We start from the raw sequence: 23,592 nt of genomic DNA, 5'->3' as shown, positions 1-23,592 counted from the left end.
TTCATTCTGCCACAATAATACAGATAATAAGGCCAGCCATAGTTGCAGTCCCAGCCGTCATAACATTTATATTAGTACGGTCAGTTTTTATTAAGTTATGTTGACAAGGCACCGGATGTTTTATTGGGGCATTTGAGAGGCCTGCAGACACTTGCCCCGCATCCCAGTCCACCCCTGGTCATGACCCACTTTTGGATCACAACCCGCTATTTTAGAAACATGGTTTTATAGGGTTTTTGTTTTTGCTTTCTACTCGATATACTTTGGGTATTGGATTTTATATATGGAGATTTTATATACATTTTTTTTATTGGTTGAAGCAAATGAACCAGGTGTCTTTTTTTAACATGGTTAACTATGTAAATATGTTACAGTGAAGGTAGTACAAATATGTAAACAGACTCATTGGCTGTAGAACCCAAAAGTTTGCTTACATTTTTTTTTTTTGCTGTGCTGCTGGCTTTTCTTGAAGAAGACATTGTTATATCAATGTAAATGGCCCGTGTCTTTGAAAGGTTTAACTGAAGTCATAGGACATCCATATTAGGAAATATTTAGTTTAAATGACATCAGTTTCCAAATATATAAATATGCAATATGCAGTGTTTATGTATTATTGGACACCTACATGCTCTTAGGCTAAATCAGTCTATATTTCCGTTGTCCATCTGATACTACCATTGGAACCATGAACAATCATAACTGTTTGAGATTTCGGCTGAAAGAGTAAGAGAAGAAGAGAGAAGACCAGAGCCAAAGAGCTTCAAGTGAGGGTGTAGATGAAGCCTCCCTGAAAAGAGTGATGGTAATCAGTAATCTTGATGTGGCTTATACGACTTTGGGTGAAGGCTGAGCAAAAAGATGCAACAAATGTTGCCTCTTAATAAATCTTGCCAAATGATGGCAAGCATTAAAGAAAAGGGTTAGTTTGATATTGAAGTTTTTAAAGGATAAGCTCACCTTTTGGAACATGTTACATGTTCCACCTGTTTTTAAGGTGGAACATGTAACATGTTCCCAGTGATGTTGCAGCTGCTGCCTGATCCCCCTTCCTTGTGACAGCAGTAGAGGGCGAAGTTCCCCATACTGTCAGTTTTTGAAATCAGCATGGCCGTGTTGGGCTCCACCCACACGGCTACATCATGTATTTGCAGAGTTCTGTTAAAGAATAAACTACAAGTCCCAACAGCCTTAGCAGTTGTCGGGTGTAGTCATGATAGTTTATTCTTTCTGTCAGTATATCTGCTGCTCATCCTGTATGGACAAGCAGATATACTGACAGATCTGCAGGAGACCTGCATGCCAGATTGCTGGTGCAATGCTTTATAGGTTCCTGCAAAAAATGTGCATTTATAATTTTTTTGTCAAAAGGTGAACTTGTGTTTTAATTATAGAATTATTAAAAGACAGTATAGGCCTCATTAGTAAGATTAAAAAAAATTAATGTGTTTGAACAGTTTTAAGTACATTTATAATAACTAAATAGACGTACATGTATTATTTTCAGGGTATTTTCAGTGTAAATGTCTTTAATTTTCAAGTACAGTATTATTAAGCTACTTGTCTCTGACAACAACTTATCACCACACTCTATGCTTTTCACCTGAGATGAAACAGAGTGGACCAAGCCTTTAGAAACACAAGAGAGGAATTTAAAGGTGCCATGCAAGTCATACAATGCTGGCTATCCTTTTTTTAGCATGTAATTTCAATGTCATGAATTATAACATAACATAAAAATGGGGTGTGCAGCGCTATACAAATAAAACACACTGTCATAAATATGACAAAAAGTGAAAAAAGTCCTATAAACTGAATGACAAACAGTCCGAGGTGATATGGTATCAGTCCAAATAGGTATATTCCAGTGATGGAGTATATATGACAGGGGTGTCCAAACTTTTTTCAAAGAGGGCCAGATTGGATGAAGTGAACATGGTGGAGGGCCGAACATTTTTCCAAACATTCTTTGAACCATTACAATTAAATGCAAATAAATTATTTTATGCCAAGTTAATTGCAAACGACATACTTTTCATTTCATAACATTAAGATCAACTGACAGCTGAGTTTTCACAATGTGTTGAAAATAAATTAAAAAAAAACTTACCTGCACTAATGTGAAAAAGGTAGCTGGAGCTGAAGTCTCTGCTCGGCAACCGGGAGGGGAAGAGAAACACACTTCACGCTGGAAGCCCGGCCCTGACGTCACTGCCCTCTGTTGCTCCCAGAGCGGCGCAGTCACGCATGCGCACTGCTCTCAAGCAGAAGACTGTCTGCCACAGAAGGGAGGGCCGTGCAACAGCCGCATTTACACAGACCAGGGAGAACGCGCTGCAGTCAGGCATGCGCACTGCGCTCTGCTCTCAAGCAGAAGACTGTCTGCCATAGAAGGGAGGGCCGTGGGAGGGCCACATTACACAGAGCAGGGAGGGCTGTTGGAGGGCCATATTAAACCGACCCTCGGGCCGGACTTTGGACATGCCTGATATATGACTTCAATCCAAATGGGTATATTCCAACATCCCAACATGAAGGTGTAGAAAAATTGCCCACTCACCGGAAGTGCAATTTAATGTGCACATAGAAATTCCATGAAGCCGAAGGTCCCGTGAAGGTGCGGCCTGATGGTAAAGGTGTCCTCTGGTGGTTAATGGGGTGACTGCTGCCAGAGATGATGGTCCGGACCTATATCCCAAATATTGGCAGATTTAGTCGTGTAGAACATCTGGTATATGGATACAAAGCCCCCCAGCGGAGAGTGATTGAAGTAGATGCAAAGTGGAAGCGGAGGAGCCCAGCATTTTAGGAGTCCACCCAGGTTGGAGGATTTGGGATATAGGTCCGGACCATCATCTCTGGCAGCAGTCACCCCATTAACCACCAGAGGACACCTTTACCATCAGGCCACACCTTCACGGGACCTTCGGCTTCATGGAATTTCAATGTGCACATTAAATTGCACTTCCGGTGAGTGGGCAATTTTTCTACACCTTCATGTTGGGATGTTGGAATATACCCATTTGGATTGAAGTCATATATACTCCATCACTGGAATATACCTATTTGGACTGATACCATATCACCTCGGACTGTTTGTCATTCAGTTTATAGGACTTTTTTCACTTTCTGTCATATTTATGACAGTGTGTTTTATTTGTATAGCGCTGCACACCCCATTTTTATGTTATATTCTTAGAACGGCTCTGTGGTTCCTTTTTGTGCACCAGCAGCTTTATAAGGTGCGCTCGCTAACTCACACATTTATACTTTATATGAATTATAACATGTTGATGTCAACAGCTGTTGCCATTCACAAAGAGGCCTTTTGCCTTTTTACAAATATAATTACAACAGAGCCATTAAGGTGGAAGAATGAGACAGCAACAAAAAGTCTTCTTTTGTGTAACCCATCTTTGCCTTGCATTGAAGATGATCCAAATAATCTCACTAATGGTGATAGGATACATCAGGGAAGACGTGTTTGTGGTCTTTGCCAAACGTTCTCACTGCTATGGATGGTTAGTATGCTTCTGGTAATATGTTGTGAATTAGACGTATGCCTGTAGCTAGAGATGGCTGAAGTCAGAATTCCCTTTGTATAAATAACTATAATTTTATATATTAGAATAAGATCGCTTTCTCTTTGCTGTGGAAAGTTCTCATTAATTAAAACACTGTCCAGATCACATGTATCAAAAATGAAAAAAATATCAGATATTTCAATGATCTGTAGGATATTCATATAATATCTAGTGTGGATTCAGGTCACTTAACTTATGATAGTTTGTCACCTTTGCTAGTAAACAAATCCAATCAAAATATATCACATAGGTGCACAATTGAATGTGATACCTTTGAATGTGTTTCTATAGAAAATGCTTCTAGAATCAGATGCAGCTAATAATCACAAGCCTTACAAATGCTATAGAAAACAATTGGATGTGTGTGTATATTGACTTGTACCTACAAAGGTTGTTAATGTTTTACAAAGTAAATTGTATGTCTAATTTAGTGCTTGGGCACAGAATTAATCTGGCTCTACTGTCTTTAGATGGCTTTTAAACTGTGCATTCATCTGATCTCAATAGCTCTGATATTCTTCATGAGTACAAGTATGCTTATCGTGGATAAGGGCTATTTCCTGAAGAACACAAAATTCAGATGAACAAATCTTTTTACAGTTAATTTTGGACCTTTTTTGAAGTGTTAGTTATTATGGATTATCTGATTTGCAAATGTGAAAGGTTGGTTGTTTCCATTTCCAAGAAAATTGAATTGATAACACAAAAATACCTGGGGCACACAGAAATTTAGAGATGTTAATTCAGTACTGGGGATATATTTTTATGGCCAGGATTGAATGTTCACAATGGAGAAATGGTATTCAAATGTCCACTTTGCTGGCATCATTGCACTTGTATCCCTGGGCAGCTAAAATCTTGCAAGCAGGAACCATACCAATATCTTTTTGTGCTAGAAAATGCTAACAATCTTCTGATTATGCACTAATACAGTCCAAAAGACCTTTTGAATCAGAACCTTTAAAATACACCTAGGCATCCACAATATTTAAGAAAAGAAAATTATTGAAATTAATAGTTGCTAGACATGGATTTCTGCAAGAGTTTTCATTAGACAATGGCCCTCAGTTTTCTTCAACAGAGTTTAAATATTTCAGCTTACTTAAACCTATAATTTTCTGCATATAACTTCGAGCCCTAACTACAGTGGATATAAAAAGTCTACAAGCCCATGTTAAAATGTCAGGTTTCTGTGATGTAAAAAAATGAGAAAAAGATAAATCACTTCAGAACTTTTTCCAACTTTAATGTGACCTATAAACTGTACAAATCAATTGAAAAACAAACTGAAATATATTAGGGAGGGGAAGTAAACATAAAAAAACTAAAATAATGTGGTTGCTTAAGTGTGCACACCCTCTTATAAGTGGGTATGTAGCTGTGTTCAGAATTAAGCAATCACATTCAAAATCATGTTAACCTTCCTGGAGGTATGATTATTTCAGATTTTTGGTGCTGAAAGCGGTACCATTATTTTGCATGGAAATTTGGTGTTTTATATTGTAGACCTGTAATTTTTAGGAATAATTCACTGAAATCTGTCCGAACAAGAGTCTAGTAAACATCCCGGGTAGGATAAAACTTGAAACACGAAATCATAAATTATAATTTAATAAATAATCATAAAAAATAATAATAAATGTAATTCAATAATATAATCAAACCAAAAACACTGAAATTTGAAATATAGCGCCAAGTTCGCACATCACTGAGCAAAGTCGCAAAATCGTTTTCAGTGTCTGATGACGAATTTCCCCACAAATCATTATCACTCAATTCTGCAAGTGGTTCTAATTTACTATCACTGTTCTCTAGCTGGTCTAAAACCACTTTTGACCTAAAGGGACGCTTTTTGGACGCCATGGACGTTTCTCAGTTTCCAGGCAGAAAGAACAGTCAAAATACAGGCAGGGCACAGGACAAAGCACTAGGGACAAAATGTATGTGAAATGGGTTGATACAGTAATGTTTTACTATGTGATTTTAGTGAATGTCACTTTTTGTCATTTTCAAATTTCCCGTACGTCCCGATGCTCGCAGGGGACGGAGCCCAGATGACAGATGCCGGCATCCGCTGGATTACATTGCCGGGGACACTGCAGGAGGGACATCGCGGGAGCGCAGGACAAGGTAAGTGATCGAGGGATCCCGGAGCAGCGCCGCATAGTATTCCTAAGTGTAGCTCGGGGTTACCGCTTGTGGTACTGAAACTTTACCCCGAGCTACACTTGGGAATACCGCCAGGGGGGTTAAATAGGAGTACACACATGCCATCATTTAAAGTTCCACTAATTAAACCCCAAATAAAGTTCAGGTGTTCTAGTAGGTCTTTCCTGACATTTTTTTAGTCGTATCCTACAGCAAAAGCCATGGTTTTGGAATGGCCCAGCCAAAGCCCAGACCTGAATCCAATAGGAAATCTGTGGGGAGATCTGAAGAGGGCTGTGCACAGGAGATGCCCTCGCAATCTGACAGATTTGGAGTGTTTTTGCAAGGAAGAGTGGGCAAATATTGCCAAGTCAAGATGTGCCATGCTAATAGACTCATACCCAAAAAAAACTGAGCACTGTAATAAAATCAAAAGGTGCTTCAACAAAGTATTAATTTAAGGGTCTGCACACTTATACAACCATATTATTTTAGTTTTTTTATTTTTACTTCCCTCCACCTAAAAGATTTCAGTTTGTTGTTCAACTGAGTTGTACAGTTTATAGATTACACTAAAGGTGGAAAAGTTCTGAAATGATTTATCTTTGTCTAATTTTTTTTACATCACAGAAACCTGCCATTTTAACAGGGGTCTGTAGACTTTTTATATCCACTGTATCCACAGTTAGACAGATTGGGAGGACTGTTTAACATTTTAACTCCAGATAACAACTTGCAAAGCACAGAAAACAGAACAATAGAACATTACGGTGTACGTTTCTTTTAACTTTTACATTTAATGTGTTTTCTACTAGTCCCATAATATGCTTTTATTAATGACTAGCAAAGCTTTCTGACAATTACTGTTCAGCAGCACATGGTAGCCAATGTTTACCACTCTGTGTAACTTTCAAAATCCTTATGATGTCCAAAATAGCTGATCTTTATGTTGTTTCTTCTTCTGAAGGTAGCTGCTCATAACCGTTCCTGTAATTCACTGTAATAGTAGTTATAACTTCTCTTTTACAACTACTTCCATTTCATTTAACTCGTTCTCAGTTATTCATTTTGATTACCTTTGGTGTTATGGTCCGAGTCCATATAATCTGCAGTTTAAAACCAGTTCAGATCATATTTGAGAGTTGTTCTGCTTGACTTTTTCAAATAAAGTGAACATGATTTTATTAGATTTGTGGCTTCCACTGCCTAAAATCTATTACAAACATACACTGCCCTTCAGTAAAGCCGTTATTCCATTTGCCATTATTTTCTAATATGTTCCCTATTTTTCCTTTACAATTTATGCAATAAAAATATTTTGCAAATGTTGCAATTAATGTCTTCTAAGTAAGTCATCCCAGTGTATATCATTTTTCTATTACTACTTTGTACATTTTTTTCTATTTGTATTGTATATCGTTTGTATGTAATATACTGTGTAGGCATAGATGTCCGCTTCCTAGTTGGTCATAAACCATAAGTAAAGCACCCTGCAAGTAAAATTGGAAGAAACCTGCAAATAAATAAATCAGTAGGTAAATAAGTAAGAACATGAAAACTTACCTGACTGGCAGGTGGTGAGGGAAATCTTCACTGTGGATCCCCCACCATCCTAGATCACTACAGGTCACAATAGCTACATAGGGGATGGGAGGAACCAAAGTGCCCAGAACCCCATACTTTATCCCAAATACTTGTTGCTGTTAGATGTCATTTGTTATACATAAACGTTATTAAGTTGTCCAAAGTGCTTGATAAATGCCTCTGTTTTGGGCTACTTTTATGCTTTTTAATGTCGCACTGTTTTTATGTGGTGTAGTTGTAGTGCAGTGTGTCTTACAAGCATTAACATTTATCTGTATGGGAAGTTTGGTTTGTTTCAAACTGAACCAAAGATAGAGAAATCACAATTTTGAATGCACTGTAAACAGAGGTGTCATTATAGCCTTACTATTACTTTATCCATAGATCTCCTATTCAGCAATATATTCCCTAACATTGTGACTACAAGTTAGCTAGGCTGTATTTAATGACCTGTATTAAAGAAGACCTGTCCAAACTGAGGCCATGTCATTCTTCGCTTTTTTTTTCTATACTGCTTGTAGAAAAATGTAAGGGGTCTATAATTAGATGTTATTATCAACCAGTCAGAGTAAGGTTTACATCTCTGCTATGGATAATAACATTGTCATTACTTAAGGACAAACAAGACTCACTTTTGGTTATATTAGGGTTGGTTTACTAAAACTGGAGAGTGCTAAATCTGGTGCAGCTCTGCATAGGAACCAATCAGCATTCTGTTTTTTTTTTTGTCAAAGCTTAATTGAACAAGCTGAAGTTAGACATTGATTGACTACTATGCATAGGTGCACCAAATTTTACACTCTTCAGCTTTAGTAAATCATCCCCATTGTCTTGTAAAAATTATTTAAATTTATGCAATCCATAGACAAAAAACTTTAAAGAATGAAACATTCTTTTTTCCTACTTTGATCAGTGTTAGTTTAAAAAATAACGCTCCTGTAGATAAAAAGTATACATTTTATTCCATAATTTGTTCTGTTAAAAATTACACTAACATTATGATTCTGGTATAAAGCATTGAACATTTTTTACAAATGATAAAGGTTTTTTTTTAAGTTAGATTTTATTATGCAACACTAAAAATATTATTGAGCAAACTAATGAAAACAGAAAAAGTTTAAACATTAATGGTTAGAAAAGAAGAAATGAAAAAAAAAAACAGCCAGAAATAATACGTGGGGTGTTCAAGTCAAAGTGGGACTTTTAATTTTACAAGTATAAAAAGGGATGCTAGAATGGTTGTACTACATGCAGTAGTAAGTGGCAACTGTGTCCTTTTAATGAAAGGTGGCGCACATGTACAGAGTCTGTTAATCAAGGTGGCAGACAACAGTGTTAGTGCGTTCATGGAACAGCGTGTGGAGATGAAGCTTCTTGTGAACGAAGGCTTAAAACCTGTGGATATCTACAGAAGACTACAAGCACAGTATGGTGATAAGATGCTCAGCTGCATTATAACACTTGAATGCTGTAAATGTTTCAAAGATGGCCACATGTCCATCAGTGCTGATCCCTGCTGTGGTAGTTCCCAGCCCACAGCAGTCCTTCCTGTGAACATTCAGCACATGGAACGCCTGATCCTGGATACTCAACGCATAACCTGTCATGAAATTGCACGAGAGAAATCTTTCTGTGGGAACAGTGAACACAATCATTCATGAATGTCCTAGGATGGTGCAGATGTACTGACAAATCTTTATATGCCAAAGCTTTTCAGGCATTAGTTAAACACTGGGAAAAGTGTAAAAATATAGCAGGGGAGTATTTAATAAAATAAATGCTGTTTCCACTCCTTGAAATTTGTTCTTTTCTTATATAAACTCAAAAGCCCCGGTTTGACTTTGTACTTACATTTTTCAAATTCAAAGCAAACTCACCCATCAGTCCATGTGCCCATGCTTTATTTTAATGAGAAATCATTTTGAAAAGCTTCCTCCTAGCATTACTAGCTGCAGTCATGTTGAGTAAAATGATTTGTCTATCATTTACTTCCTGGAATGCATCTGCCCTTAACTCAGGCATGCAAGCAGGAGCTTAACCGAGAAAACCCCTCCACCAAATGTAAGAAAAAATGCACATGATGTTTCCTAGACTGTATGACATGATTTTGATCTAAGCCAGAAACTAGAATGCAACCAAGGAATTATTAAAAAAAAAAGTTTAGAGCAAGTAAATATAATATACCTTCCTAACCCAGCATAAGGATTAAAACAGTTAATGTTGATTGAGAGAGTTCAGTTCCACTTTAAGGGGAAAAATGAGTTGATTAGGGTAAATTAAGGGTTAATAAGGTATCACATTTTATATAAACTTTTTTTTGCTACTTGCTTTAATTTACATCATATGTAAATAGAAGTTAATTTTTTTGATCTGCAGATGAATAAAACAGAGTAAGACCCCTGTCACTTGGACACCATCCTGTCCAATCAGTAGAAAAGCCAGGAACAGATCCTCTACTAAGCATGAATAGAATGGGATGACCATCCAGTTTTCTTCTGCATTTACAATTCTGAGCTTCTAGGACCTATGTTGGATCTATGATTGACCCCCCCCTCTCAATTGCTAGAGATTTAATTTTTTGACAGCAGCAGCTTTTACAGCTGCTTTATTTACACAGCAACTCCTGGCTGTCTTTTTGACATTTGACAATTGCCAGCAAGTGCAGGGGGACAATAGTGAGACAGAAGGATAAACTGTACTACGCATAACCTTTGTACTTGGATAACGTTTATTTAGGGCCTGTGTAACATGTCCCGTTTCCATAACTGGTTAAAGTTCAACATTATGTTCTATATTATATATTAATTTTAGTTTTTTTCAATGTTTGTAAAACTGGTATTTGGATAAAGTTTCTTTCAATGGTGACACATGTTCCAATGACAACTGTCTAATAGCTGATTACCCTCACTTTGGAGAGATTTTCGCGCTCTTCCTAATGTTTCTACAGGACAGGAATAAAGGGAAACTTCTCTAAAGGGACACAGGTACCAAAAAAAAAGAAAGAAAAGGAAAAGACACACTGGGGTTGGGGGGGGGGGTAACCCTTGCTTACCCTGTCCAATCAATGTGCTGGCTTTAGATATACTTTAAGTACACTATAAAGGGTTTTTAGAAAATTAATTGTTACAGTCCGTGATCTCCTACAGCACCCTTAAAATTGTACTGTAACAATATTTGATACTCTTCTCATTATATAGGTCATGGGAAAAAATAAAGAAGTGTAAAAGAAAAAAAAACACAGCTTTTACCTTGTAAAATTCAGATGAATATTTTCCTTCATTGTCCCTAAGTAAGCACCTAGGCACGAAAAACATTGACTACTGCCTGGTGGGGCCTGAGGGGCTTTAAATAATGGGAGTACTATTTCACATACAGTATGCAATGTTCTTTCTGGCCCTTTCGTCTAGAAATAGATCTTGTAAGACCAGCAACAAATATATTCCTTATATGAGTATTGCTCTCGAGTTTACATGAATTTTTGCTTATGGAAAAAATAGAAATCTTCTGAAATGCATTCGATTTCCACCTTTTTTTTAAGCAAACCATATATGGAGACTTTTTTTTTTATTACTGTGCCACCTGCTCTGTAAAGGCCAAGGATGGAAATCTTTCTGAGTCCCTGTCAACAAGAGGACACATCAAAGGGCATCTGAAGATACCCTAAGACAGGAGATGTGGCAGTAGCTGCTGTGAGCTGAAGCCATGCAAACTCACTGCTCTCACCTGCTTGTCAATTAAAACTCAACTGCTTCTGAATGACAAACACAAATCTTAGGGGTCATTAACCTAACTGAGATGTTTCTCTATTGCCTGTCACAATATTGTATGCTGCTGAGGGTCTGTGTAGAGCAGAAAATTATCCAGGGCTTAAAAATAGGCCATGTTTTCCTGCTTTTCCCTGCAATCTTGAATAATAAAGAAAATATTTTGCAAAATGGCCTTTGAATACTAGTTAGAACAGCATTCATATATGAAAATCCTTATCTTTAATATTATGTGGATTTACCAGAATATCCATAGTACTCCCTCTGCTGCATGATATCCACTTGTTGCTGTTAGAAGACATTCATTAAACAGAAATTTTAATAAGTTGTCCAAAGTGCTGGATAAATGCCTCTGCTTTGGGCCTCATTTAAATAAATCTACATTTATCAGTTACTGTTGTTAAATTCTCTGGACAATTCTAAAAATATGTATAAATTATGTATAATGGCAGGGAGCAGCATGGTCTTTAAAACTGAAATGAAATGTTCTTTTTGAATAGATCTAAACTCTGTGAATGGTAAGTCAACTGCTACTATAAATAATCTTTATGTGATACACTGGCCCCTGCTTTTTTTACCAGTCAATATTAGTACATTTATCCACAGCCACACCCCACAATTAAAAAGTGAATCCTCCTTAGACTGATTACTCAGTTGGCCTAGATTCTAGCAAGGTTCAGCTCTTGGGGAAAGGAGGCTAGGAGCGTCTCTTGCCACATAAAAATGTTCATGTTATCGTCTTCACCTTAAAGGTATGGTTCATGTTTACAAAAACCATTGCCTATACAGATAGGGGCATCTGTAGATAAAAACAAACTGTGCAACTTTGACCAAAGTTAAATAATGTCCTTGCTATAGGTGTAGGTTGATTGCTTACCTCATGAAGCCTGACTGAAAAACTCCCAGAGCTTGCATCATCCTGTCCTGCCTTGTTGCTGGGACATTGTTAAAGGACTCACTGCAGTTACTATTCGCCCCACCATCATAGAAATGAGCTCTTTTCTGATTCAACCTCCTCACATGGGTTTTCTCTCTATCCTAAAGCAGTAGCTCTGAGCTCATCATTTGAGAGCTTGCTCCTGTGATGGTGGGGGTGAAGATTAACATCTTGGAATCTCTTAGCCATGTTCTGGCAACAAGGCAGGACAGAGTTAATCTCTGTGAGTTTTTCAATCAGTCTCTATAATGGACTTAAATGACCTACACCATGGGTGCTCAACCTGTGGCCCCCCAGCTGTTGCAAAACTACAAGTCCCATTATGCCTCTACCTTTGGGAGCCATGCTTGTACCTGTCAGCCTTGCAATGCCAAATCAGCAGACGTTGCCTAATCTGCATAGCTACACTCAGGAAACTGGGACAAGACTGTGTATGTTTTAAGTGAGATTTATTTACAGTGAAACATAATCCATCCAAACACCAGCAAAAAGAAAGCACAGCAAGCATAAAGATATAAGTGAACCATACTCTGACAAAAATCTAACTGGCAACCTAACAGAGTAACAGCCCAAATAACAAACTGACTATATACAATATATACAGTGCACACAATGGGGAACATAGATCCACTGGGTAAACTGGAAATGCAGGGAACAGATGTGAAGGGGGAACCAGGCCTGGGATCAGGAACAAGAGGAGCAAATAAGAGGCATGAGGTCACAGGATGCAGGGCAGGAGCAAGATCAGGGTTCAGATTAGAATAAATGGCATGCAGTCTCTGGCAGCAGAGTAAAACACTGGAGCAAGAAGCACTAGTAAGGAAGGAAGTAAATTCCCTCCCAGCAGCCAGCATCAGGTGGAAACTGATTAGTGGAATCTGACAGCTGCCGGAAGATGCCCGCTGTTGGACATGGGAACTACAACCTTCTGCTCTGAGATGCAATCTCCTGACACAAGGACATTCAACCTCGTTCAAAGCAGCACAGTTTGCTTTTATCTATAGGTGACTATTATCTGCATAGGCACTTTGTTTGGTAAAGGTTAACCATACCTTTAGGTGAAAAATCTGTTCTGAGAGTTGTCAGAACTCTTCATGTATGTCCCAGTGAGTGCACAGCTAGTGACAGGACATGTACTGTGCAGCCTCTTTCTCTATCTGGCTTTTTCAGCTGTCATTCAGTTAACAAGAGAGAATATTACTTACCTTTTCTATCGCTAAAGAAAGAATGCTATTCATCTGGAGAGGGAATACATATTACAAGCGGCATTAGGAGTTGTGGCGGTCAGGTGTAGAGGAGGAGTTATGAGTGTTTGGTGGTACTGGGTGGTCCTGCTTTGTGCAGGAAGAATGATAGGGGTTGAAGTTGTTCCTTACAAAAACGGTATTATAGGTTGAAGCCTCAGCACCATTTGTTTTATCTTGTACTGGACTTAGGAGCATGAAACTTTACTACCAGGTGTGAAACACCACAGGTCAGCATAAAAATGGAAGATAGCTAAGATGTGGTCACATATAATTCTATATCTAACAGTAGTTATTCACATTCAACTGGACTTGTTCTGTAATTTTAAATACATTTTAAAGTTTGTCTAATCCACTTCTTCAGTTTATTTACTTTATATCCATGTGTAGGTATAGGAAGACTGCTGAGCCTTGACCAGATCAGTTTGCCTCCTATGTTGAGCCATTTGTTGAAAGGTTGCTTTATCTCCTCAATGTACAAGTCTTTTTATTCCTCACTGTACTGCTACATATGTCACTGGTGTTTGAGTGTTGGGTCTTTTAGATGAGTATGTGTCTGTCTCGGTGTATTGGTGGGCTTGAAAGACACAAAGATATGAGGCTCAATTCACTAAAGCAGATTGCATGAGGTATATATTTGATCTGGCACAATTTTCCCAAATACCGCATGCAATCCTGAAACTGTAAATTCACTATTACTTTATGAATTATTTACCACAAAAAGCAAAAACACTTGGCAAATACCTCATAAAACAGCGTTAAAGTCTATTCACAAAAGGAAAATAAATGCGGTAATTAAGTAGTGGTCCAAGCACACGATAGAAGTTGTTGGATTTTAACTGGTTGTTGAAGAGCCAGGAGCCACGAGAGTCCTTCACAACCAGTAACTGTCATGGTTGTTAAGGAGCGGGCAACTGCCACGTCCTTGACAACCGAGCACTCATCAGCTGTCAGTGGGGTTCCTAGCTGACAACTGAATTTAAACAAATGAATTACAAACAATTAAAAATTGAGAAAAAAAACACAGCGTGGGGGAATCCCAAACCATACCAGGCCCTTAGTGTTTAATGTGAACCCAGCATGCCCCAGTCAATGATGTCATAAGGGAGCAGGGTCAGCCGGTGATGTCATTGGGTGGCACCGCCCCTTAGTTTAAATAGAGTCGGGAAGCGGCGGAGCTGTCATTTGGCAAGAGCCAGCATCAGGTAAATACCTATTTCTTTTTCGTTTATTGTGTTGGCGGCTGGTGTTCATCGTGATTGATGTTGGATCTACTTTGGAGGACATTTTTGGGGGGGTTGAATAAAGGACTTGTCAAAAACTGGCTCTTGTTTTTACTCACTTTTACCACTTTTTTGGCGAATGAGGAAGGATACTATGTACCCCATACTCGTTCACATGGGGGGCGGGAGCTGGGGGCCCCCTTATTAAAGGGGGCTTCAAGATTCCAATAAACCCCCCACCCGAAGACTTCCACAACCAATGTTATCGCATTTCTTAAAGCAGTAGATACCGCTTAGTGATTGGAGCCATGATGTTTGCTAAAAATCCTTCTCAGTCCTTACAACATTCTAGTTTCAAAAAACTCACAAGGATCTTTAATTACCATTCTCTTCTGCTGGCCATGATGTTAGTAGCAGGGAGCTCTGCTTTTTTATGTTGCTTGAGGTCATGATTCTGAAGCGTCTCTCTCATTGCCAACTGTCATTTAAACTATGGGTAAAAAAGCTGTACATATTGTTGTATGTGCCACTTTTGGGGAGATTTTCCCTGTATTCCTGTTTTGTCACATAAACAGAAAATAAGGAGAGATGTTCACCAGAAATCCCACCAGGGACTCAGACAAGACTTAAGTGCCAATAAAAATTCAAACCCCTTCCCCCTCTATCCAAAACAAACAAACCAGAAAGAAAATGTTTAGACTGGAGTTGGGTTTTAAAGTGCATTTAAAGCCAAACTTTTTTCATTTAGAATTGGATAGTGTGATGACCCCTGTTAGGTGTTTACTGCTGTCTTTGTACATGGTAGGGAGATTCCCCCTCATTGTTTCTTCTGGTGACCTCTGTTACGAGGACTGATGGTAACGGTAAATCCAAACTGCCACCTCAACAGCAATAGAGGAGAAATTTTTTTTCTGGTGGCACCTGTCTATAAAGGGATTTCTCTCACATTGGAGAGATGTCCTCTTCTTGTGTTTACAGGACAGGAACGGAAATCTTACCAATGGGGCACAGATGGGCAAAACAAAACTGATAAGGGGTTTTAACCATTCCCTACTCTAGCTACACTTAATATTTATGTTTACTACAAATCAAAATATTAAGTAATAATACCCCTTTAAATACTAGCATCATCATAACAGAGAAGTGTTAAAAATTTTCTACACTAATAGCACACTCTTGGCATACTGTTCTTCCTTTAAGTGTGCTTGGTTGTACTTGCATCCACTCTAGCCTACAGCTTGCATTTATATATGTAAAAGCTTCTTTGCTGCAAATTATATAAAACAGGAAAGTGCTAAGTTGTTAACCATAGTTATAAGAGATGGAAGCTTACCTAAATCGAGGATAAAGCAAAATCTGTCTTAGAATACCCCTGCCAACAAAAATCATTAAGCACAGGCATTGAAACACGAGGTCAAATTATGGAGGCTCTAAAGCAGTACTCTTTTTGTTCTCTTTTCAAGGCAAAATCCCTTCCAAATCTGACATCTTAGTTTTATGTGGTTATTGGCAAACCGAATTGTATGTTGTCTTTTTATAACTATTTTGGCTTCAGTGGCAAATATCCTCACCAGAATTCCAAGATCCACCTACTGCTGTGTTCATTACAACACCAATGAAAGATGTACTTTCCCTTAGCAGTGGGGCCCCTTTATTGTGGCCTAGGGTGGAGACAGACTACTGTTAGAAAATATTGCCATTGGAGTGTCTGAGCAATGAAAAAATTTTGCAGGTTCAGCTTGGCATGGCAAAGCAAAACTGAAAAATAGTATGTGTAGATTTTGGTTTTAAGCCATTAATTTTATGTAAATCAAAAATGAACTTTTAGTGTATTGCCATACAAACACCCATTAACCATTACTGTTATGAGTTTTATAATTTTTCTTCTGCTTATAAAAAATAGCTGTTTATTCTAAACAAATCTAAACAAATCATGAAATTGTGGCACAAACATATGCTAATACATCATCCACATAAGTAAGCCTCTGCCCCACTAGATGAATGTGAAGATACACTTGTATAGCATAGGTAGTTCATAAATATCCCATAGGAAGGGTGTTGCACTTCATTAGGCAGCTCCACCTGAGACAGGAACAAATCTCTGAAATTACAAGAAGGAACACAAGAGGGAGCCAGCTAAATGCATCTTCAAGGGGTTTATTACAATTAAAAAGCCAAATGCAAACTCACAGGAATATAAAATCAAGAGCTTATCTGCAGCCATGCCACATTGGATGGAAGCCATCACAAGTGGCTTGTGGCAATGTGGCATGGGTGCAGACAAGCTCTTTAATTTTATATTCCTGTGAGTTTGCATTTGGCTTTTTATTCATAATAAACCTCTTAAATCTGTACTTAGCTGGCTCCCCCTTGTAATCCTTTTAGCTATTTATTCTAGCAGCCCTTGCTCTTGCAATACAGGCAGAGGTGTCACCCCACCGTGCACACTCCCAGTAAATGTTTAAATTGTTTTTAAACTCTTACATATACCCAGTCAAACGACTAGCCTCAGGTGAAACAGAGATGAAACAAATCCTCCTACATAACAATTATCCATTTATTTGTCACTGTCTGTCCTGCACGGCCTTATACAACACAGATGAAAGGATTTTTCTCAGCAGCAGAAAGCAGGGAGCAGGGATCTAACATCACAGACACACACTGCAGAGCTAGAGCACAGAGCAGAGTGCAATCTGTGAACTGATTGGAGGAAGGTGACACGCCCCCTCTTCACAGGCTCAGAGATACCTAGAGCTGAGGGTACGAGACATCTGCTGTGTGTTGGAGGGAGGCAGGTCATCTCCTGGGAGGTTGTAGTGTTGGCTTAATTTATTAGAAGTGAGTCATGCAAATAGCAGAGAAAGCAGAGTTCAGAGAGGAACCAGACTTTGTGCTTTGGATTCTGGTTACTGCACACTATGATGGGATATGCTTTATTTATTTTTCATGTCTGAAGTTTACAACAACTTTAAGGGTGCCTTGCAGATGCAAAATGTGTCTGCAAGCCTGCTTAAGTAATAGAAGTAGGTGGGAATCGAACCTGTGGAATGAACAAGTCACCAGAGTTGACGCTGCTACCAATCCAGCCAGTGCACAGAGCAACTAAAAAAGTGGCCACAAGTTTTTTTTTTTTTACACAAGAAAACCAATTTATTATTGAGGATTGCCATGTCCACATGATTGTGAATAGGTTTACCTCTGCTTTAAAGCTCCAGGAATTATATTTATTGCATATTCTCAATAGGCCAGCTTGGCCCGTTGAAAGTATACATATTTGATATCTGGAGGGTCACTGGGAATGCAGTCATCCACTGTAGTAGCCTGCACTACATACAGTGAAAGCCGTGATCACAGGAGTTCTGTGTGTATTGGCTTCCCCTCTGCACAATGACCACAGGGGGTCACAAGCTCAGCAGCTCCACCATTTTTTCCATAAACACAAGGTGTTCTCTGATTGACAAGGGGAGAACATGATCCACCTACCCCTCCTCTTCACCTTGCCTAAACATGGGAGGCCTTTTATTCATTGAAAACAATGAATGTCAGGTGCCAAATGAGTGATCTCCTGTGATTAATGTGCAGCGGGGAAACTGTTTGCAGGAAACCCGGAAAATCACAGCTCTCACTGTAGTTCGCATGGGCTACTACAGCGATTTACAACATCCCCCAGAGGCTCAACAGATATGGATGCTTACATTGAGCCAGGTGTAAGTATGCAATAACATAATTCCCAGAGTTCAGCCTTATGGTATAACTGAAGTCAAAACTGTTTTTTTTTTTAATAGAGTGGAGAGGGATTAGAATGGTTGTCCCTTAGGGAGTTCCGCCCTCTCTATTTGTCCTGTTTACCATTATCAGTGAAAGTACAAGAAAATACCAATGTTTGAGTTGGCCCCAGAAAAGTAATAGAGGGGAAAACTTCCAATGTGGTCAACAGTTCTGGTGACTTGGGAGTCCCCAAGGAATTCGCTTAATTTGCAGGGATTTCTTCTTACTTCCTGTTTGCCTAAAGGGCAGGGAGTGAAGGGAAATCTCCACAATGCGAAACAGGTGTCAAAAAAAAAAATCTGACAGGGGTTATAATCATCCTTTTCTCTATCCAAAATGAAAAAAAAAAAGCTTTGCCTATAGTTCTACTTTACGAATATCTTTAGGCATACTAACAGATTAGTTTAATAGAAAACTGCACAAGGAGACTTTTCTTATCTCCTGTTGCCCCAGTCAACCACAAAATCAAAACCGGTTCAGGGCTACATATGTTCTCTTGAATCCTATGTGTTAGCACTCAGGCCTGAAAATTATAGACTCAGCACTGCACTGCGGTAAGCAGAGGGAAGTGTCATTGAAGTAACAGTTTTTTAACAAGATGCAGGGGTGCATCAGGAAAACAGGGTACCACAGGGAATTTAAGTTTTGACTGCTACTGTCAGGCAGATCTGTTAAGTCTCCTAGTCCAGGCAAAGTATGGGTTCACTTTAAAATCGTATTTTATTGAGAACACCCCAGTTTTGGACCCTTAATGCCATCAGCTAGTTGATTACAACTTGTTGAGCTTACGAGAATTCCAGCCTATTTTTCAAGCCTTTTCATTTAAGTTGAAAACACAGGTCTACATCAGTCTATCCCGTGTTTGCCAATTCCCATTTAAAGCTCTGAGGGTTAGTAGAGAAAGAGAACAGAACATAATTGTGAGTTGGCCATTTAACTGCCATTCGAATGGAGATAAGCTGTGATCTTTTTGTGGGTAGTAATTATGGGCTCAGTGTTTTGTAAGCCAGGAAACCAGAGAGGGGCAGAAAAACAAGACCTTGGCATTTTAAAGTCTCCTGCAGGCACAGGTGAAGCTTGCATTATACAGCTAATGCCAGCTTTGGCAGTAAGGACACCACCTTCCTGCCCTGTCCTTATTGTTGATGACTGTCTGGAAACCAATCACTCTAATTATTTTTGTCACTGGTGGCAGCTGAGACAAAGGACCTCAGAGTTAACCCCTTTTTTGGAAGGAGTGTGACTTAATAAAAGATCTGCTACATGACAAACATTGATTGAAACATAGCAAATAATAGTCTAGCAATTTCTGCAGCTGTATTGCTTCTTGTTATGTTTTTCTTGCAATTTAGCTGTTAACTTTTTTTTTTAAATGTCATTGTCAGAAATCCAACTGTTTACGTGATGGTACATTAGGAAATGTTTATAGAATACATTTGGGATGTCATAGTAACTGATAGTTCTGCCTATTATTGTTTATATGTTTTTGTTTCCTTTTTTAAATTTACCTTCTTGTTTGTTCCCTGTAGATTGTTTATTAGGCTGCTGGGGTGATTTATATTGCATTTAAATTGCTGTGTTTTTAAAATACTGCTTTTACATGGTGTTTTTAGCATTGCACTTCTCATTTTTACCTGCATGTTTACATAACCTATTATTTTACTTTGTTTATATGTGTTCATTCTTTAACTTGCTTTCTTACAGATGTAGAGGACCCCGTATAAAGGACTGCATTGGAATCATAGACAGGTAAAGGCTTTGACTGATTCTCCTTTCTGTCTTTATCCTTGAAGGTGGCTTCACTTAACTTTCCCCTGGTTAAACTCTCAATACAATACCGAGGTAGGGATCAGGGCATTGTGGCTATCCAGGGGATGATTATAAGTGTTTGCATCCATCCATTGGGTGACTCTTCCCTTTGCTCCGATACCACAACAGGTTGTTTGGCAAGGCATTCCAGAAATCTCCCTGCCCATTATTCTTGGAAAGAAATCTCACTATAACCAGCTTGGGTACCCTGGTGAGAGTAACTTCAACCCCTTCCTATTTTACTGATAAAATGCTTTGTTGCAGTCTTCATCTCTTCTTAACCTCATTTTAGACAGGTAGGCAAGGCAAATGTCTTAAGTCCCCCCCATGGGGACACAATGCAGTAAAAACCTATAAATCCTGCCAGAAATCAAATAAACTCGAAAAACTTCCTATCTCTGGACTGAACGGTAATCCCAAGCTATGTTTTCAATTCTGCTCAGTTTAGCTATTAACTACAAATCACCTGCCCACTACAAACACCTGTGTGGCTAAGGAAGGGGATGTTCTGTAGTCCTTATCAAAAGTAAGCAGCCTGGGGGGACAATGTTGCTCCTCCATAGATACAGTACAATTATTGAACGTTTTCATCCAAGGACAAGAAGTGTGAAAGTGGCAGGTTCCCTAGTTGAAAATAAGGAAAAACCTTTAAAAAAAGGCAACAAATGCAGTCATGCATCTAAGAACTGGTAACTGTATTAAATTACAGTTACTTTTTAGGTTTAGGTACACTTTAAATATTTTATGCAAAAAAAAAAATCTTTGGTTTAAAAATAGACATTTAATAAGGGAGTAAATGTCAGGATTAATCAATGTGGAGCCAGAGAAAGCATAGAGAGATGGGGGGTAGAGGAAGCTGTATGTCTAATTTGAGCTTTAGCAAAGCTAAGTGTGATAACATGTCAAAAAGTAGCTCAGAGCCCCACTTACAGGTTGAAAATGATAAATATGTATTAATAAACCCTTCCCACCTTACAACTGGCATATATTCGTACAGTTGGCAAAGCTTTTTTGCACTGAGAGCGCGTAAGTGTATTCATTAGCGCACCCTCCCCCCCCCTCCATCACTGAGACCATGTCATCAGTCACATAGTGTGATTATGATGTGTGCAGACAGGCTTCAGTTCACGTGATCAATGTGACAGCCAATCACAGTGACCACATGATCAGGAAGCCCATGAAATGCCTGTTGTGTTTACAATTCTAAAAGGGCCGATGGGAAAGCGTTTACCTAACTAAAAAAAAACTTTTTTTAGAGCAAAATAAATTAATCTTTATTTAAAACCCTGTAAATTCCTTGTAGTATATTTAAACAATGAAAGGTAATTTTTATGGAAGATTTCCAAGTCTTTGCCCTTTGAAGATAAGAGTATCATGGGGCCACTTTAGGATTAGGCTCCTGACCATGTATTTTTCTTTCCAGACTGTGCTGAGTTTTGTACTTTTTTAAAAAATGTTATGGAAATATTATAGAGATTTATAAGTGCTTCCTAAGAAAATGTTTTCCGTGACCAACACACTTGGGCAAAGCATGTATTGAAATACTCCTGGAAATACTATTTTCTGTACTTTGCCAGAGCAAAATGTAGAGCTGTACATTATGTTTCACATGAACTAGCACAAGACACTCTATATATTGACATTTACCTTACCTTAAGGTAAAGCACTATATGTCTATCGCTGAACACTTTAAAAAGAGAATTGCAGCGTGAAGGCTACTGAGGACTAGCCACCACTCCACTGAACTAGGTCAGGAAATGTAGCTTCAGATTCTTACTAGAGAGTCGGGCTATAATTACTCTTCCCAAACAAAGTGATACACACACAATGAATTAGGCTGCTCAATACACAAACCTCATTTAACTCATGAAGCTTTAATTAACTGAGAGTCTTCCTCAACCCCCACTGTGAGCTGTATACTTTCACTGCCGCGTAAACATCAACTGAAATTATGGATCCCTTAGAAGACATTCTGGTTAAATGAGTGAGTTTCCTTTATCACATGTTTATTGGACCCCAAAGACAAAACACATTAGCACAATATAGCCTACTCAATAACCTTCTTTCCTCCACAATGGGATTGCCTATTTGTCCCAATGGCATGCTGCTCAACATGAAACAGTTTATTCATGCGTCCCCTCTCTACATTATGTTTAGTCAACCTGTGGCTCTCCAGATGCTATGGAGCTATAAATCCCATCATGCACTCCTAAGCAGCCGTTTGGAAGAATTCTTAGAATGAACTGTAAGTCATCCCTAGATAAAGTGGTTGCTTTACTATGTCAGGTAGGACACTATATACTGTAAGATGCATTTTATTAGATAACATATTCTAGGCATACTTCATGCCTTTAAAATGACAATACGTATTCTGAAGCCAAAGTATATTTAAATATTAAAAGGAAACTCTGGGTGCAAAATTTAAATACATATTTGGGTGCTGTTTAACCTGCCAGAGGATTTCTAATTTTGTCTAGCAATCCTTGGGTTTACACATCCCTGACTAATAACACAGCCAGGTTAGGGACATGATTTACTCCACAGCAGTTAAAGTGACACTAAACTCTGGTATAAAAAAGATTCTATTCAAGTATGTATTTTTAACTAAAAGAAAAAACAATCAATAGTTCTTAGCCTCCTCCAGATCTCCAAATCGTATACTCATACATGTTTCAGAAAGGAAGGTTATACCATACAAAATTATGATGTCAGCCCTGTACTAGAGCTCTAAAAATATTCTATGAATCTGATTTCAAGTCCTAAGGGGTTATTTACTAAAGCTGGAGAGTGCAAAATCTGGAGCAACTCTGCATAGAAACCATTCAGCTTCCAGGTTTTATTGCCAAAGCTTATTTGAACAAGCTGAAGTTAGAAGCTGATTGGCTACTATGCACAGTTACACCAGATTCTGAGTGCACCAGTTTTACTACATCTCCCCCATATTGTTTTCAGATCAAAAATAATGTACTCAGTAGTGGTAACAATTTTGCTGTTTAGTTTCACAAACATGTTTGTTTTGATGACAATAATTTCCTTCTATGATAAGCGGAACCAGAATTGTCTGTTAGTCGTGCTCTTATCTCGCTTCCTTTCCACATTGACTATGAATGCACAGGAACTGGCCACAGTGCTGGCCATTAAAATGGACTGCTTGAATAATCCTTAGAATATTCCTATCATTCTTTGCTGATTAAGCAAAAATAGGCAGGAGCCGCATGTACTACTCAGGGGGACTAGTACAACTTGAATTATTCAGCAGATGCACATGTTGGATGAAAAATCATTTACATGTATAAACCTTCCTAATAACACAGTAACAAGACCTTGTATGTCGTCATTATGGCACACCTGAACTTAAGGTTCTTATATGAGCACTTTTTCCTTGTTTAAGGCTAGGTTTGCAGCTATGCAGTTTGCGTTTGACCCATTTCTGCATTGCATTTTGTGTTGCATTTTTTCAGCTGTGCTTTTGACATGTTTTTGCTGTGCTTCTTGGGTTTTTCTTGTTGCTAGGCAACAAAATGCAAATCG

At 38.5% G+C, this 23,592-nt stretch overlaps 1 protein-coding gene across 2 annotated transcripts in view; it reads left to right on the top strand.

Annotated features, from left to right (window-relative positions):
- The window catches only part of ERBB4 (erb-b2 receptor tyrosine kinase 4), a 1,213,483-nt gene that overhangs the window by 926,337 nt on the left and 263,554 nt on the right, over positions 1 to 23,592 (top strand). For both annotated transcript variants that reach the window (XM_089672264.1, XM_089672254.1), the window contains exon 16: positions 19,957 to 20,001. In XM_089672264.1, coding sequence (XP_089528390.1) covers positions 19,957 to 20,001 — 45 coding nt within the window. The remainder of the gene's footprint in view (positions 1 to 19,956; positions 20,002 to 23,592) is intronic.

The sequence above is a fragment of the Staurois parvus genome, unplaced genomic scaffold (assembly GCF_062004578.1).
Source record: "Staurois parvus isolate SC_StPar_1 unplaced genomic scaffold, SC_StPar_1.0 ptg000011l, whole genome shotgun sequence".
NCBI classification, from domain to species: domain Eukaryota; kingdom Metazoa; phylum Chordata; class Amphibia; order Anura; family Ranidae; genus Staurois; species Staurois parvus.
This window is presented reverse-complemented; position numbering and strand designations above follow the sequence as displayed.